This window comes from Nymphaea colorata, chromosome 4 (assembly GCF_008831285.2).
Source record: "Nymphaea colorata isolate Beijing-Zhang1983 chromosome 4, ASM883128v2, whole genome shotgun sequence".
Taxonomy (NCBI): Eukaryota; Viridiplantae; Streptophyta; class Magnoliopsida; order Nymphaeales; family Nymphaeaceae; genus Nymphaea; species Nymphaea colorata.
This window is the reverse complement of record NC_045141.1, coordinates 27,014,795-27,032,063: the sequence shown is the minus strand read 5'-3', so window position 1 is coordinate 27,032,063 and position 17,269 is coordinate 27,014,795. Positions and strand designations below refer to the sequence as shown.

The window sequence follows — 17,269 nt, the reverse complement described above, 5'->3', positions numbered from 1 at the left end:
GTGGAGAAAGAGGTCAACTTTTGGAGGTGAGCTGAAAGGAATCATTTGCCCTGCAATACTTTATAGATCCTTAATTAGTATTTAATTTGCAGCAGTTATGTGCTTAAATAAAATGGCTTACGAATTTTATTTCTTTGGCTCACAATTCCTTTCTTTCCCTTTTCAAACTTGGTAAAGAGACCGTCAATCGAAATTTTCTTTCTTTGCAAGAAGACGACCATTGATCGCGCACGTAACTGTCAGGACCCAAATTTTAAAGCCTTAAATTTTGGTCGCAGCCTCTTACAAAAGTGGTTTTCTGTCAAACGTGGCATATGATGGCTTGCTAGTACCTGTCAAGGGGTAGTTTTGCATCAATCTTTTGCGCGCCTCAGTCAGTCGGGGGCGGGCGCGTCTTCCATCTGAATGTATCTGCTGGGGCCTACCTTCCGCGTTAAGGCGGCAAGAGCAGCATAGAAATAGGCACGCCCAAAGTGGAAGAAAGTGAGAGAGGGAGGCGTGAAAAATGGCGATGGCAGGTCTGTACAGGCGCATCCTCCCTTCTCCTCCCGCCGTCGAGTTTGCTTCTTCGGAAGGAAAGGTACTGCCTCGTCCTCCAGGTAGCCGATTTTGGATTCTCGTTACCGTTTGGTCTCATGAAAAATGGCGCTTTCATGATCATCAATGATCAGGCTTTCTTGGTTCCTTTTTCATGCAAATTCCTTTCTATGAAAACCATTAGGAGCCCTAGATTGGTTCATCATCTTCTTCTTTAACGGAACATGTGGTTAATGTCGAGCGGTTTCTGTTGTCCAATCTCCCCAGCAACTCTTCTCCGAGGCCCTAGTGAATGGAACAATGGAAGGGTTTTTCAAGCTAATTTCTTACTTCCAGACACAGTCAGAGCCTGCTTACTGTGGTCTGGCGAGCCTTGCGGTTGTTCTGAATGCCCTTGGGATAGATCCTGGCAGAAAATGGAAAGGTAAGCTTCAAAATTTCTGCTAGTCGCTCGCTTGATTGCTCTTTATTCTGTTTGTTGTTGTGATTCTGATGGATTTTGGTCATTTTCGGCGGATGTGAGTGCTTCAACCATGGTTCTTTTTGTGAGGGTTCAGGACCGTGGAGGTGGTTCGACGAATCCATGTTTGACTGCTGCGAGCCTCTGGAGAAGGTGAAGGCGGAAGGTATAACGTTCGGGAAGGTGACCTGTTTAGCTCGGTGTGCAGGAGCGAAGGTCGAAGCATTCCGCGCGAATCAGACTTCGATTGATGATTTTCGGAAGCATGTGATAAACTGCGTCTCTTCTGAAGACTGCCACTTGATCACTTCATATCACCGCGGGGCTTTTCTTCAGGTCTTTTGTGGACCTATTAGTTATTTCCATAACCTATGACGCCTTCTTTTTTATGATTCGTAGCATATACTAGCTACGGACAATTTTGCAATAGAACACATGAATTGGTAGCGAGCAGCTTTGTGGATTACTACGGATTCTTGTCCTCTATCGTTTTGGGATGATGTTATCTAAAAACACAAACGTGGAAGGATTTTGGAGAGGATGGCAGTTAAGCAAGCATCTCCGTTGCCCTTCAAAGTTGGAAAAGCAGTCGAGTGCCTGCCCATAAGAACTTTAATTCCTAGAGTTAGTTTTAAATGCAGAAAGACCATGTAAGACATCCTTTATATGCCACTATAATCCTTTTATTGCATTTATGCATAATATGTATTAGTATGAGAGCCGTGATAGTTAGCTGTTATTCAGTATTCCATTTCATATCGTATGCTATGATACGATATTGGTCACTGCCTGGAGATGGCATGGCCAAGCTGCATTGGAACTTGGCAGTACCTGGTGTGGCTATCTGCGATTCTTACCAATTAGGCGTTGCAGTTCTAAACAGATTGAGCAGCTTTTACCAACTGCTTATTTTCAATGAACCTTTTCTGGGCCATTTCCATATCAGTTCATCCTTTGTGTATTGCCTAGAAATTTCCTTTATTAGTTTGTGAAAGTTGCATGACGTGTCTACATAAGGTGGTTTATGATGCAATTCACGGTATTTCTTTTGCTACGGTATGAGTATGGAGATATCATGTGCCCGATAAATAGTTGTTGGTTAGAGAAATTTAGTTTTTTTTAGTGTTTAAATTTTTTCTGATGCATATTTTTGATTTTTTGGCTACTCAATCATGTCAAGTTTGGTGCTAATTGCTCTGCAGACGGGCACTGGTCATTTTTCACCTATAGGCGGATACCACCCTGGGAAAGATATGGCACTTATTCTGGATGTCGCTCGCTTTAAATACCCCCCACATTGGGTTCCACTTCCACTTCTTTGGGAGGCCATGAACACTATTGATGAAGCGACCGGACATCATAGAGGGTATGCATTAGTTCATGTTACCCACCTCAGAAGGGGAACATTGTTGATGACACAGTGAAAAATGGGTTGAATCTTCAAGTATATGCAACTTAAACTTTTAAGTTCCTGGAAGCAAGTATAGTTTTGGCAAGTTGGCTTACCAAATCTGTAACTTTTCAGGTTTATGTTAGTTTCCAAGCTTCAGAGAGCACCATCTTTGCTTTATACACTGGTAATGATTGCAGAATTATTTATTTCTCTTAGCTTATATAAGACTGCCATGTTTTAGTGCTTGATTTCCCAATTTAAGTTAACCTCTTCCTTTAAATTGAATAACTCCTCCAAATTCCATTTTCTGATCAAAAGCCAATCTCTTTGACTGATTGGATTTCAAAAGATCCTGGCATATTTCATCTTCAGTTAATGTCTCTTGATCATCTTATATATTTCCCACTTTGCAAAAAGTAACAGTTGTTAACTGATTTTTCATTTTCAGGCTGTTTATACTTTATTCTACTGTACTAGTAATCCAATTTCCTAATAAGAAGCAATATATTGTAAATGTTAGGTCCCTATGTGTTTCAGAAGCTGATTGTGTCATTGCTTTAATTTTTTTGTCAGAGCTGTAAGCATGAGAGTTGGGTTGGCATTTCAACTTACTTACTTGATGAGGTCCCACGCCTTTTGGAGTCTGAGGGTATAAACACAGTGCAGAAAGTCCTCTCAGTTATTTTTACATTCTTACCTTCCAATGTAGGAGAGTTTGTCAAGTGGATCGCAGAGGTTCGGAGGCAAGAAGAAGGGGCAGCAAGGTTAAGCGATGAGGAGAAAGGAAGGCTCACCATTAAGGTCTTTGTTATGTGGTCCTGCATCTTCTTGCTACATTATGCAAAATAGGATAATATGGGTAGACGAGCATCGACTAACCTTTGATTTGAACAATATTTACGAGTCTTCAGCATAAGAAGCCTGCATCTAATGAGTTATTAATATAATGCAATTTGCAGTCCTCGTAACATCCATTGGGAGCTTAAGTTTTGTGTGTTATTGGTGTCTAGGAACTGTTACGGCAAAAATTATTGTCATCTCAGTGTTGCTTAATCTCAATTTCCTATTTTACCTTTGGTTTCAGGAAATGGTAATTAAACAGATACATGAGACGGAGATGTTTGCATGTGTCCAAGAGTGGCTATCTTCTGAGAGTCCATGTTGCAGAAAAGCTCTATCCATTCTAGGCTGCAATAATAATCTGCCACAAGTTGCTGCTTGCGTTTGCTGCCAAGGAGCAGAACTTTTGACAGGATGGTTGGGACCTGCAAATGCATTCTGCTGTAAAGAATCATGTGTTAGATCTCTTAATGGGGAAGATTCAAGCACTGTTATTTCAGGTAAAGTTGTTGCTGGCAACTCTGAGCAAGGTGTAGATGTATTGGTTCCGACAGCACAGGTTAAAGGACAGATATGCTGTGATTCAAAGCAGAGTGATATTATAAGAACGCATCCAGAAAGCAGCGATGTTTTGACTGCATTGCTGCTGGCACTTCCACCTACAACATGGATTGTACTCAAGGAAAACCAAGTGCTTAAGAGGATTTCACATTTGGTCTCAATAGAGAATTTACCAATCATTCTTCAGGAGGAGGTAATCTCTGCGTGTGTGTGTGTGTGAAGTTGTTTGCAGATTTTTTAAATTTTTATACTGGTGCAATGTGGGGTTCTAAGCCAAGTTCAATGTGATGTTCAGGTTTTACACCTGAGACGGCAGCTCCTCCTCCTTAAGAGGTGTAAGGATAACCGATTGGACGAGGAACTTGGTGAGCCATCATAGTCCTGTTAGGGACACCTTTTCTGGCAATAGTGGGTGCTTGGTTAGTGCTGTGGCAAGAAAGAGGTAGGGAATTAGACGGTGGTGTGGAAAAGGCGCAGGTATTATCACGCCTCAGTTACCCTCCCACAAGGAAGATTCCCCTCTGGTCAACTGATGTTACAATTCATATCTTTAGTCCCTATTTGATTGCCGTCTCAATTCATCTTTCAAGGTCGTAGTTTCAGATGAAAGAAGGTTCAGTGGGGATGAGAACTCTCAACACATAGCGAGTGCAAAATAGATCTATACTCGACTTATTGGAGGATTCAAAAGGCGATTATTCAGTTGATTTGAAGTTTAATGAATCATCTTTTGTTGTTTCTTTTTATTTGGGCACTCGTTTATATCCACAGCGGAAGGATCCGTGTGTGTGAAACCAGATTATTGTAATTGGATTCAAATAAAACTATATTCATAGCGTATGATCTAGATTCATAAATTTAGTTCCCTCGGAATTTTAAAATTAGAAATTGTCTCTGTCTTTCTACGTTGCTTCTTACATTTGCTTGAATTTCTCTTCTATTTTCTTTAGTTGTAGCTGAAGGTGAGGTTTGGGATCTAAAAGGTTACCGCGACGTTTAGGATCTAATAATCATACACTGTGCTGGAGTTAATATTATTGCGTTCCCACCACAGTTATGGTCGAATCAGAAAGGATAATTGCAATGGGAAAGCTTTGCATCAAAAGTAATAATTGCAATGGGAAAGCTTCAATACCTAATGCTTCTTGGTGAATTCGGTTTTAATATACAACGCGTGCAGTCAACTACAACTAAATAAATTAGAGAGGAATTGATGGGAATAATGGCTGAGAGTAAATAATAGAAAACAAAATATGTAAACGTTTAGAGACATGTTTTTAATGTCATGATCTCAGAACTCTTATAATAGTTCCTATGAGCCTTTAAACGAAGAAAAAACCCGATCTATGAATTTAAACTATGTTCCATGAATATCCATGTACATGGATTCGATCGCAAGTATCTAAATTCAAACACATGGATAATCATACTGTGATATGAATTAAGGTCCAAGCAAAAGAAAACGACAACAAAATGATCAGGAACTTCATCAACTGAATAGTTCGTTGGATGTCGGTTTGATCTGCACACTTTCTGCATCAAAATCTATCCTTCCTCCCTTTTTTAAATTCCTTTGGCATGACTGTTTCTGTACCAGACTACTGTTGAAGGGTAATGGAGTCGAAAGGACGGCAAATGCTCCATGCTATTTTGAAACGGCAGGGTGTGTGTTCCCCGAATCTTTTAATGCATCAATGTCATTAAAGATCTTTCACATACTTATCGGGTCACAAACAAGTATTCTGCAACTAACCCCATCAACAGCTCAAAGCTGCAACGCTAGTTACCCCTTTGAACTGGACGTCCTTGCGATCTGCTTCCGCCGCTGCTTGAATCATATCTTCAGAATCTCCTGCGTGCAATGCTAAGAAAACGAATAGAAAGTGAACAAAGTTTGGGAAAGAATGGTGCTTATCAAGTTACTTTTACATCTTAAAATGGCATAGGCTCTGCCACATCCTTCGTAGACTTACTTGTGATCACGTTCTCGACTTTATGATGCAAGGTTTCTCAAACACATTGTATCCTCCACTCCAGTGTTTTTGCATCGATATATATATATATATATATATAATGCAAGTTGCCGATAGCTATATTTTTCAATCGGATTTTAAAAGGCGCACGCTTTCCGAGGTCAAACACAAACATACAATTCGTGTATTCAACGCTTTCACAAGCTTCAACACCTAAAGGTGATTTCTTATCCTTCTCATTTCCATTTACAAGAAGTGTTTTTGTCTTTCATCTTTTTATTTTTTAATTTTTAGGTTTCAGTCTCGTTTCTGCCACCCAAATACTCTCAACATAAACACCAGAGAACTGTCAACAAGGTATATTGGTGGCTGGCAGATATATGATTGGTTGGCTTGCTTTTCAAAATTGAACATGGAGTAACGGGACCCAATCGTTCAAGGACGTGAGCAATTGGAGGATCCCACCGGCCTGTGGAGCGTGGCGCACGCAGGCCGCTTTCCCCCTTTTGTTTTCATAAAAGGTCCTTCCTTTTACTGGTGCATGCGTAATTCGCCGGCAAGACTCGTAGAAAGACGAGGGAAAGCGGAGATGGTGAATAGGTGGCGATGGCGGATCTCTGCGGGCTCGTCCGGGGAATGTGCTGGGGTCCGCTTGCCACGATCTTGCTGCAAAACCACTTATAAAGTTGAGGAAGCGGAAACAGACGGGCAAAAAAGAGAGAGAGAGAAAAAAGGATAGAAAGATGGCGACGGCAGGTCTGTACAGGCGCGTCCTCCCTTCCCCTCCCGCCGTAGAATTCGCCTCTCCGGAAGGAAAGGTACGTTCATTTGCCCGGTTGATCGGCGTATGCTGGCTTCTCGTGTTCGTTCTGAGCTAAATTTCTTTTCCTCGATCTTCTCTTACATGAATTCGCGTATGTACGATCAGGCTTCTTTCTGTTTCATACGAAAAGATAAGATCGGATCCTAGATAAATTCGTCATCATTTTGTTTTTCAAATCTTCGGCTAATATTAGTGAATGCCTGTTTTTGAATCTTTCCAGCAACTCTTTTCTGAAGCGCTGTCCAACGGAACGATGGAAGGGTTTTTCAAACTAATTTCTTACTTCCAGACTCAGTCTGAGCCTGCATACTGCGGTCTAGCAACCCTAGCAGTGGTCCTCAACACCCTTGGGATCGATCCCGGTCGGAAATGGAAGGGTGAGTGAGCTATTAAAATCCTTCCTGGCTTTGGCACTGTTGGTTCTTCTTTTGGTTTCGTGATTATGAAAGAAGTTTCCCTATTGAATTTCCATTGAACGGCGGATGTAAGTGCTACAATGGCAGTGCTTTTTCTGAGGGTTCAGGGCCGTGGAGGTGGTTCGATGAGTCCATGTTGGATTGCTGCGAACCTCTGGAAAAGATTAAGGCGGAAGGGATAACGTTTGGGAAGGTCATGTGTTTAGCTCGGTGTGCGGGAGCAAAAGTTGTAGCGTTCCGTACGAACCAGACCTCGATCAATGACTTCCGGAAGCACGTCGTCTACTGCGCTTCTTCGGAGGAATGTCACCTTATAACTTCGTATCACCGAGGGGCTTTTAAGCAGGTAGCGTCCGTTGTCTCTTTCATTTAATTTAATTGAAATCAATCTTTCTTGTTACTTCAATTGGGATAAGGTTACCTGTAGTTTCACACAAGTGCATCAAGAACCATGTGTGTTCTTCCAGCAAAGTACACCGACCAAGAAATAGTGGTCCTACTGGTGCTTTACAGTGACAATGTATAACACATTCAGTGCTTGTGGTTCAAAATGATTTGATGCTTATTGTGTATTCTTTCAGTGGAAGTATTTGTAGTTTTCAGACATCTGTATGCTTCGTGACCTGAATGATTTGCGTCTCTTGATTTTTATAGAAATACTCGACGTGCAGAAGCATGATAAAAGCGGAGCCTTTCCATAGTTTTGAGAATTTTCTCAATATTTCTAGTCATCGTGAAGATGGCTTGCTCTTATTGCCTTTGGATTGTTGTTAAGTGGAAGGGCATATTCCAGCAAAAAAAGCTGGATCTACATTCAGAAATGGGGCCGTACCTTAAACAAACCATAATGAAAATCCATGATTCACTGGTTCAGCATTCAAGACCCTTTTCATATCAATTTTCAGTCTTTGTGGAATTAACTATGGGCAATTATTTGTGAATATTTAAAGTGTATTACGAAAAAAGAAAATGCGTATGCTGTTGAAGCTTGGAATCTCGAAGGGGAACTGTACAGTAGCAAAAGGAGAATAGGAAGAACTCTAGGTTTTTTCCGTTTAACAGTTTCTCCACTAATATCTGAAGATATTTAAGCTAGGAAACAGGCGTAATCTCAGGTGGAAATACAAATCAACATCTTAGTCAAAAGCTTGACTAATATCACCTGCAAGCTTGATGACAAAGTATCTGTCCTTAAGCTGGCCTTGCGGGAAAGGCAATTAAGGCAATTTTCTCGATGTTCGATAGTCAATAGACTAGGAGTGGTTGCCTTTGTCATGGGGACATTCTTTTGGCAACACACTATTGCTGTGCTGTCTCCCGTGTCTTTTTGTCAACACACTAACCAGCATAATTGGTGGGATATATCTTAATCTGACCCATAGGCTATTGCAACCCTGAAGAACCTACCAACCAGGACACTAAGTTCTGCAAGACTCAGGTACTACTCTCAAGTCCTCCGAATACATGGGGCTTTACAGTTCAGGTAGTGACTTTTGAGTAGAACAACTACCAGAGGTTCACCATGGACTAATTCATGGAAGGGCAATGTAAAAAATGCAATCAGAAGCATCTTGATGGATTTGCTATGCTTTTTTTTTTCTTCTAGGTCCAGATGATTTATTGCTACACAGTATTTGCCTTCGATTCAGGCTTTGTTTTGGAACTGATTGTCATGACTATGTTATTACATTACAGACGGGAACTGGTCATTTTTCACCTATTGGTGGATATCACTCTGGAAGAGATATGGTGCTTATTCTGGATGTTGCGCGCTTTAAGTATCCTCCACATTGGGTTCCACTTTCTCTTCTTTGGGAGGCCATGGACACCATTGATGCAGCAACCGGGCATCATAGGGGGTATGCATCAAACTATGTCTTCTCGATTAGAAATAATGCTATTGAAATCAGGAAAAAACATTGGCTTTTGAAGGACAACTAGATGCTACTTTTGTCCTGATACTTTGGTTTTGTTTGGCTTAGTTAAGAGTTGAGACTGTCTTCGTTTACCAATCTCTGTAACTTTTCAGGTTTATGCTAGTCTCCAAGCTTCCCAGAGCACCATCTCTGCTGTATACGTTGGTAATTAGTATGGAAGCATTTTTATCCTTTTGGCTTTTACATTGAACCTGCTTTTTCTAAAATGTTTATGCTTGCACTGATAATCCAAGTTCACTTGTTTTTTTAGGAATATGTCTTTTGAGAAGTGTTGTTTGCCAAAAATTCCTGACCAAGTTCCAGAATGCAACTAGGAGGCCCTGAACAACGACCAGCTTTGGAGTTGTACTTTTCCTTTACATCTTTAATGGCTGTTCCTGCTTATTGCATGGCACGCACACAAGCATTAGATAGTCATCAGGAAAGTAGGAGAAAGTAACGTGCCGCACATTTCATTTCAGGGAAGGAAGACCTTCCTCTTGTTGCCCTGCGGCTGAGAACATGATACCTTCATGATAGAAATAGAACAGAAGAAAAATAAGACTACCCAGTGCACCTAAAAGGAAACCTCTTGACATACTACAGAGATACATCTGACACCTTTCGTGAAGATGAAAATGACTAACCCCAATGTGGCCCTTGGTGAGGTTACACAAAACTTGATCACAGGTTCAGTGGTGGCTTTGAATGAAATATCTTTCATTACTGTATTTATGATCTTTAATCTAAAACTTCAGATGTCCATAGGTCCAAGGCTTAGATTTGAATGAAAATATATTTGCACCTATGTTACCTTGATGTTAGAGAAAATGAGATGTCGTTGTCCACCACTGTTAGCGGTGACACCAATACTGACACAGTGACACTCCACGAACCGCTTCATTTTCTCAAACATGAGAATTATTCATAAAAATTGGACCGTGGCCCCGCATGTCTAATACTTTTATGTGTATTGTGCGGTCAATTTTTTTGGGAAAGATGTTCTTAAAGCCTTTCTTTATCTTTTTGAGACATGGAATGGCTTAGTCAATTCATACAAACTCAGATCTTGTTGAGCTTAGGCACAAAATGAAGCAAGTGGCCTTTTTTCTCTCTTTTATATGTACATATATAAAGTAACTAGATCATGACTTCTGTAAACATGGCGCTGTGTTCCATGTCTATATACTGGTCATAAACTGAAACATTAAAGACAAGTCATTTCCTCCTCACTGCACCTTGTTTTCCTGTTGACATTGACAAATAGAATATAATTATCACTTTACATTTTCTGAACAAAGTGATTGTTCCCATAATTTTAACGAAGTGATTGTTAAGAAAATGTTGTTCCAATCGTTGGATTATGGTTTCATACAAAATTGTCGTTTTGAATAAGATAAAAGGCTTGGTTTTGCGTATGACCAATCTTTTCCACCAGGATATACGATCTTGCAATGTATGGTTCTGCAACCAATCCATTAAGCACGTCTTATTTCTTCACAAGTTAACTCGTCACATGGTTTCTGTTTTGTCTTTCATGTTTTTCCAGAGCTGTACGCATGACTGTTGGGTTGGCATTACAAAATACTTGTTTGATGAAGTCCCTTCCCTTCTAAAGTCAGACGGTATAAATACAGTGCAGAAGGTCCTTTCAGTTATTTTCACTTTCCTACCATCCAGTATAACACACTTCATCAAGTGGATAGCTGAGGTTAGAAGACAAGAAGGAGGGAAGACCAAATTAAGTGAGGAGGAAAAGGGAAGACTCGCTCTTAAGGTCTCGGTTTGTTATAACACTATACTTCTTTATTACGGAATAGCGATATAGGAAAGGTTTCTCCTAAATTTAACGATGGATTGAGTGAAAACCTACAACCAAATCTCAACAACGTCCTACTTCATTATCCTCCTCCACAGCTCAAGTTTGTTTTCTCCTTGGTTTCAGGAAATGGTATTGGAACAGATACTCGAGACGGAGCTATTTAAGTGCGTTATGGAATGGCTGTCTACTGAGAACAAGTGCTGCACAAAAACTGTGTCTGGTTTGCACAGCACTCAAGATTTGGCAGCAAGTGCTGCTAGTGTCTGTTGCCAAGGGACGGAAATCTCGACAGGACTGCGATCTGAAACTGGGCTCTTCTGTAAAGAATTCAGTGTAGAAACCGTTGCACGTAACGGTGAAGGGCCAAGCATAGTCGTCTCGAGTAAGATTGCTGCTGGGAACTCTGTGCAAGGTTTAGATTTGCTGGTTCCTTCGGCTGAGGCCAAAAACCACTCTTGTAGAGGCTATTGTGCTGAAACAAGTCCAGCGAACGGCGATGTCCTAACCATCCTGCTTCTGGCGCTACCGCCTCAAACATGGAACGGTCTCAAGGACACCGAGGTTTCAAAAAGAATCCGCACAATGGTTTCTACAGAAAATCTTCCGCTCATTCTCCAAGAGGAGGTTCTCTCTCTCTCTCTCTCTCTCTCTCTCTCTCTAATAATTCATGAAATTTTCTTAAGCGGTAGGGTCCGATCTGCAGGTGTTGCATTTGACGCGGCAGTTGTGTCTTCTTAAAAGATGCAAGGACAACAAGTTGGATGATGATCTTGGTGAACCTGTGGTCTGACAGTTACTTAGTAGTTACTAGCAGGAGACCGAAGGGGACTATAGAGGATTAGATAATTCAAAACGCAAACTACCTTACCCATCTGCAGACTGCAATAACTATCTGTTTCTTTACCTCAGGAAACTGGCACGAAGACTGGTTTTTTTGTCACAGATACCTTGAAGTGGCAGAACTTACCTTGTATCTTTAATTGATTTACTGCGTCCCAGATGATTGTATCAAAGATGCTGATCAGAAACGCCCAAATTTCCAGTATCGGATTTCTGATGTATTGTAACCTTAAAAAAAAAGGAGCAACATAGAATATGCCTACAGGCTGAGAAGCACCCTATTGCCGACTTCTGACAACAACAAGGCGCGAGGAGGATGTGCTTCAGGTTGAGTCTCTTGAGCCTGTACTGCTGTAATCCAGAGTTCTCCATTATCTTGGGATTATGAATCCATCCACTGTCTTCCGGTATAATTTCTATGGTTCCAACAATATGGAGTCAGCTGATTAAGGGGTGTAAAACTGAGGTAACAGTATTAAAATCTTAGTGAAATCGATACAGACGACAAGGGAAAAATGAAAAGTTGATTTTACGGCTACCCAACCGACCAATTAGCGTACCGACCCCTCACTAAACATCTCCTGACCGACATCACTGATCCATTTCCCAAAGCCATTCTCAAGCTCCTCCATTGGTCCGTTTCATCGCTACGCCACGCTGCAGTTGAATGGGCTGAGCTGCCGAGCCACGAGAGTGGGGGGACATTTCAGCTGAATACTGGGAGACTTGGATCACCACCACATATGTTGGGGTTTGCATGTCTACTTGCTAACCAATTTATTTGTACAGTTCCAACTTTGAAGGGTGCACAATGCCGAAGGAACATGTTGGTTGCGGTCGACTAGTTTCATTGGTACCAGGCTATAAAACTGGCCGCGGCTTAATATGCTAAACGACCTTGGCACCTTTGAATTTGTGCGATCGACTAGTTTCATTATTAGCAGGCCGTCCCATGCTTGAATGATGCATTCAAGGGACGGGAGGACGCGTGCAATCAACATCAGGGTTCAAGCTGCGACTGCAGAGAAAGCCCAAGCAAAATCTTGCGGAGGTAACAAAATCAACGGGCTCTCTTAACATCGAACGACCCTATGGTAAAACTCGCTCGCTGAAATGGGTCCCAAAAATATATCTTGGCAATTCGAAATTCAGAAAGAAACACATCGTCCAACGGCGCGAACGCACCGAACAAGGGACAAATTTATTTGAGCATAGAAACACGAAAGGGCAGTAGGCAATTAGTCCGACGCCGTCCAAGAAAGAAGAAACACGACGTAATAACCTTTCACAACACTAAAAACAAAGCAACAGCTGCAAGACACGACCCATCGTTATTATCAGCAGAACGATCCGGTAGCAGTTGCGGACAATTGAACACCCACAACAGCCAGACGCCCCCGGCAGTTGCTCACTTCCCACCACGAAGACGCAGGACCAAATGGAGGGTGGACTCCTTCTGAATGTTATAGTCCGCAAGAGTACGTCCATCCTCCAACTGCTTCCCCGCAAAGATGAGCCTCTGCTGATCTGGCGGGATACCCTCCTTATCCTGAATCTTTGCCTTCACATTATCAATGGTATCCGAGCTCTCCACCTCCAGAGTGATGGTCTTCCCAGTAAGGGTTTTCACGAAGATCTGCATTCCACCACGGAGTCGGAGCACCAAGTGCAGGGTGGACTCCTTCTGGATGTTGTAGTCTGCAAGGGTGCGTCCATCCTCAAGCTGTTTGCCCGCAAAGATGAGACGCTGCTGGTCAGGAGGAATCCCTTCCTTGTCTTGGATCTTTGCCTTTACGTTGTCGATCGTATCTGAGCTCTCAACTTCAAGAGTTATGGTCTTTCCTGTCAGCGTCTTTACAAAGATCTGCATTCCACCTCGCAGACGAAGGACCAGGTGGAGGGTCGATTCCTTCTGGATATTGTAGTCAGCTAAAGTTCGGCCATCCTCAAGCTGCTTACCGGCGAAGATGAGACGCTGCTGGTCTGGGGGGATCCCTTCCTTGTCCTGAATCTTGGCTTTCACATTGTCAATGGTGTCGGAGCTCTCAACTTCGAGGGTGATGGTCTTGCCCGTCAGCGTTTTCACAAAAATCTGCATGCCACCACGAAGACGGAGGACAAGGTGAAGGGTAGATTCCTTCTGGATATTGTAGTCAGCCAGTGTGCGACCATCTTCCAGCTGCTTCCCAGCAAAGATCAAACGCTGCTGGTCCGGGGGAATCCCTTCCTTGTCCTGGATCTTGGCTTTAACATTGTCAATGGTATCGGAGCTCTCAACCTCAAGGGTGATGGTCTTCCCAGTGAGGGTCTTGACAAAAATTTGCATACCACCACGGAGACGCAGAACAAGGTGAAGTGTCGACTCCTTCTGGATGTTATAGTCTGCCAAGGTTCTGCCATCTTCAAGCTGCTTACCGGCAAAGATAAGCCGTTGCTGGTCTGGAGGGATGCCCTCCTTGTCCTGGATTTTAGCCTTTACATTGTCGATCGTATCAGAGCTCTCCACCTCAAGGGTGATGGTCTTCCCAGTGAGAGTCTTAACGAAAATCTGCATCTGTATAATGAACTAGAGAAACTGTTAGCATCGCCAGAAGGGCAGGCCAATGAAGGCAAAAATCAGCTCAAACTGCAACAGCTAGAAACAAATAAAGTACAGGCCAATATCTAGAATACAGGGAAACAGAGATGCATGAAGAAGAATGAGACTTAAGAACAATCTCTTGAAAGAAGTCTAACACCAGCAGCAATCAAGAAAGATAATCAATACTACTTGCAACTTCAACAACAATTAATTCTTATGCCCTTTCCAACTTGTAAAACTGCAATTCCCAAAAAGTGTTTAGAAGCATCCTTTCGGGAATTTTTAGGTACATTTGGCATTCCAAAAAAGTTGATCATGCCCCTGAAGATATGCATGAGCATTGAAAACAACACATTTCATTGTGAAGAACTGCCTATTCCTAGTGGTGTTAAAATTATGGTTTTCATGATGCTGCGGTATTGAAAACTAATGATTCGGCAAAGCTGGCTCTTCAAAGGACATAACACCCTTTGCTAAAGAGTGCCTAAAGGTCGACAAGGGAACCTGATCAATAACCCCAAATTGACGGGAAAAAATTCACCCAAGGCATAAAGAGACAATACGACAATAATGAACCAAGAAGTACCTGCGAGTAAACAGAAATCCAAGCGACCCTCTCAATCAATTCAAAAATCAGTGGGCGGAAACCACAACCCATCATGACATGGACTGAAATCTATTCTAACCACAGAAAACATGCACAAGCAACTGCTGCTGCAGTTCTCGAAATGAAAAGAAGAAAACGGCTAACAACAAAGAAACCCATGCTCACTGGACAGATCTCGAACCCAAAAAAAATGTCAAACTAAAATATTTAATAACCAAAAAGGAAAAACGATGGCCTTCTCCTACCCTCGCGACAAAGGCAGAACAAGATCCCAATGAAACCCATCTAACAATAAAACACCTCAAAGCGGATAGGAAGACCTAATCATACCTCAACCACGTAAACAAAGCAAATACAAAAGGAAAGGTACGTAACTTAAGAACATATAAGCAAATACAAAAGGAAAGGTACGTATCTTAAGAACATATAAGCAAATACTCAGGACTAAGGAGAAAACCCGCCGAAAGAAAAATGTTAAAAACAAGAACCAGATCTTGCCTTCGAATGCACCAACAACCCAATCATGCAAGACCACCAAAGAAAAGACCAACATCACGAATGTGAAGGTCTTAAAAACGAATAAACAAACAAAAGGGCAACCAAAATCGCCGATCAAGAGAATCAAGAAACCTAACCGTATAAGATAACCGAGAAACCCAAACCGAAGAAAACCAGAAGAAGTAAAACAAGGCGTACAGATATTTAGATCGAAAAGCGACCCAGACGCCTGACAAGAAGGGGAAAAGGACTGTAAAGAAACATTTCCCAAGAAGGCCTAATCAAATAGAGTCGACAAGAATAAGAGGAAAAAAGAAAAATCACATAGGACGTCGTTACACACAAACAGCGATAGTAAGAACTGAAAACACGAAACGGAAAGGAAGAACATGGCAAGGACCACAGATTCACAGTTACCTTCCGGAAGAAGAGGAGGAACAGCGAACGATAACCCAAGAAGAAAACCCAAAAGCAAGCGACGGAGAAGAAGAAGGGAAGGAAACGTATTTATAGCCAGGGCCCTACGTTGGCGGACCCTTCGGGGGATGATCGACGGTGGAGATCGTTACAGGTTTCATGATCTTCGTTTGCCATGTTTTGATGGAAGAATATTTACTGTAGGGCCCCCTTTGACTTTAACCACCAAAATAACTTCAGCCGGCATCTCCTGACTCTCCTCCACTACTCGGAAAGGATAGAATTTTACAATAGATAAATAAAATGAAAGGAAAGGCTGCATTGCATAGATAAAATGAAAGGATATAATTTTACACTTTACGCTGCATTGCATAGATAAAATGAAAGGGGGATTGCATACTTAAAATGAAAGGGGAGGGAGAAAAGTGTATGGGCGGTACACCCGCCCCCAAACGGGGTGAACTTTCACCCGTTTTCGTTAAAACAAGCGGGTGAACTTTCATCCGCTCGATGGCTCCCGACCAGACGATGCAGAGGGGGAACAGGAAGGACGAGAAGAAGAGGGGGTAGAAGCAGGGGAATGCTTTTTTGTCTGAACAAGAGATGATGGATTTGTGCGTCTATGAATCCTGCCCTTTTTAAGAGTGCCAAAAATAATGGGTCACTGACCATGTGCGATGGATAAAATTGAAGCCCTTTCAATGGAGGGGCTAAAAATACAATCTGGTATGTCAGATGATGATGAGTTATCAAACATCGGTGCTCAGTCAATTAGAGAGATTTCAGCTTTAGAGGGAATGTGAGCAAAAACAATGTGGGTATGTTAAAGGGTGTTGACATGAAGCTTTTATTTCTTCAATGATTTGTTTGTTTAAATAACTTGATGACTCATGACTTTGTTAATTTTATGTTTTGTTGATATATAGAGAAATGCGAGTGTATCCACGTGAAAATGGAGGAGAAAAACAAAAAAAACCACATCTTCCAACGATCACTTAAAAAGTCTCACTTTCATTTTACCTTGTGCAACAAACACAGTTAATTTTATCCTGCAAAAAACTCCCCTGCAATCAAACAGGGCCTTAAATCATCCTGTTTTTTTTTCCAGAAAAATTTACCACGTTAAATTCTTCCTTGCAATCAAATGCAGCCTTAAATTTTTGAAGTTAATTTGGTGAAATTCGTTTCCCCAAACGTACGCTTATGTTAAAGAAATTAAGATTGATTCTGGGAAAGAAGTTTTACAAGATTGAAAGAAGTGAAAAGCAAAAGTGTTATATAAATATAAATTTTTCAAGTTTCTTTCCTTTTTTACAATTTAAGGTGCTGATGGTAATGGTGTGAAAGGAGAAAAATGAAAGAGAAAAAGAAAATAAGAGGACAAGGAAAGGTATAGATGATTTCTTCTTTTTGGTTTATTTAGTCGGCAGAGTGAATAATGCAAATTTTTAAGAGGCATTTGGATGACACCATCATCTAATTCAAATTTTTATACTTTTTAATGAATTTTAAAACCCTTACATTTTTGCTTGAGTGGCACGTCCAAAACCTGGTTTTTGGACAATCTAAAAGGGGCTAGGTTTCT

General features: G+C 41.5%; 3 protein-coding genes across 6 annotated transcripts; 2 read left to right on the top strand and 1 right to left on the bottom strand.

Moving 5' to 3' along the window:
- Positions 1-321: 321 nt before the first annotated feature.
- On the top strand, positions 322-4,631 carry LOC116252981 (glutathione gamma-glutamylcysteinyltransferase 1-like). Its single transcript, XM_031627659.2, has 8 exons — positions 322-580; positions 805-961; positions 1,095-1,333; positions 2,200-2,363; positions 2,523-2,574; positions 2,964-3,191; positions 3,475-3,984; positions 4,087-4,631. Exons 1-8 carry the CDS (start codon positions 506-508, stop codon positions 4,168-4,170), a joined length of 1,509 nt encoding a protein of 502 aa, XP_031483519.1. The 5' UTR covers positions 322-505; the 3' UTR covers positions 4,171-4,631.
- Positions 4,632-5,896: 1,265 nt separating this feature from the next.
- Positions 5,897-11,786, top strand: LOC116253328 (glutathione gamma-glutamylcysteinyltransferase 1-like). 3 transcript variants are annotated; one of them, XM_031628100.2, is made up of 9 exons: positions 5,897-5,983; positions 6,059-6,582; positions 6,808-6,964; positions 7,111-7,349; positions 8,699-8,862; positions 9,033-9,084; positions 10,469-10,696; positions 10,865-11,365; positions 11,445-11,786. In XM_031628100.2, exons 2-9 carry the CDS (start codon positions 6,508-6,510, stop codon positions 11,529-11,531), a joined length of 1,503 nt encoding a protein of 500 aa, XP_031483960.1. In that variant the 5' UTR covers positions 5,897-5,983; positions 6,059-6,507; the 3' UTR covers positions 11,532-11,786. The 3 variants fall into 3 exon arrangements, with proteins under 3 accessions (XP_031483960.1, XP_031483961.1, XP_031483963.1); XM_031628101.2 differs by lacking the exon at positions 5,897-5,983 and having other exon boundaries at positions 6,026-6,582; XM_031628103.2 differs by lacking the exons at positions 5,897-5,983; positions 6,059-6,582 and having other exon boundaries at positions 6,824-6,964; positions 7,077-7,349.
- A 909-nt stretch (positions 11,787-12,695) lies between these two features.
- Positions 12,696-15,842, bottom strand: LOC116253009 (polyubiquitin). Of its 2 annotated transcripts, none has more exons than XM_031627699.2 (2): positions 15,685-15,842; positions 12,696-14,135 (listed from the first exon to the last, which is right to left on the bottom strand). In XM_031627699.2, exon 2 carries the CDS (start codon positions 14,133-14,135, stop codon positions 12,990-12,992), a length of 1,146 nt encoding a protein of 381 aa, XP_031483559.1. In that variant the 5' UTR covers positions 15,685-15,842; the 3' UTR covers positions 12,696-12,989. The 2 variants fall into 2 exon arrangements, with proteins under 2 accessions (XP_031483559.1, XP_031483560.1); XM_031627700.2 differs by having other exon boundaries at positions 12,696-14,147; positions 15,685-15,727.
- Positions 15,843-17,269: the final 1,427 nt, after the last annotated feature.

Bases quoted from the DNA above. Each gene is read 5' to 3' on its own strand.
- LOC116252981 (XM_031627659.2), top strand. From the start codon at position 506: ATGGCGATGGCAGGTCTGTACAGGCGCATCCTCCCTTCTCCTCCCGCC. The intron at 962-1,094 runs GTAAGCTTCAAA...GTGAGGGTTCAG, and splicing joins TCCTGGCAGAAAATGGAAAG to GACCGTGGAGGTGGTTCGAC. The intron at 3,192-3,474 runs GTCTTTGTTATG...CTTTGGTTTCAG, and splicing joins AAGGAAGGCTCACCATTAAG to GAAATGGTAATTAAACAGAT.
- LOC116253328 (XM_031628100.2), top strand. From the start codon at position 6,508: ATGGCGACGGCAGGTCTGTACAGGCGCGTCCTCCCTTCCCCTCCCGCC. The intron at 7,350-8,698 runs GTAGCGTCCGTT...ATTACATTACAG, and splicing joins ACCGAGGGGCTTTTAAGCAG to ACGGGAACTGGTCATTTTTC. The intron at 9,085-10,468 runs GTAATTAGTATG...ATGTTTTTCCAG, and splicing joins CATCTCTGCTGTATACGTTG to AGCTGTACGCATGACTGTTG.
- LOC116253009 (XM_031627699.2), bottom strand. From the start codon at position 14,135: ATGCAGATTTTCGTTAAGACTCTCACTGGGAAGACCATCACCCTTGAG.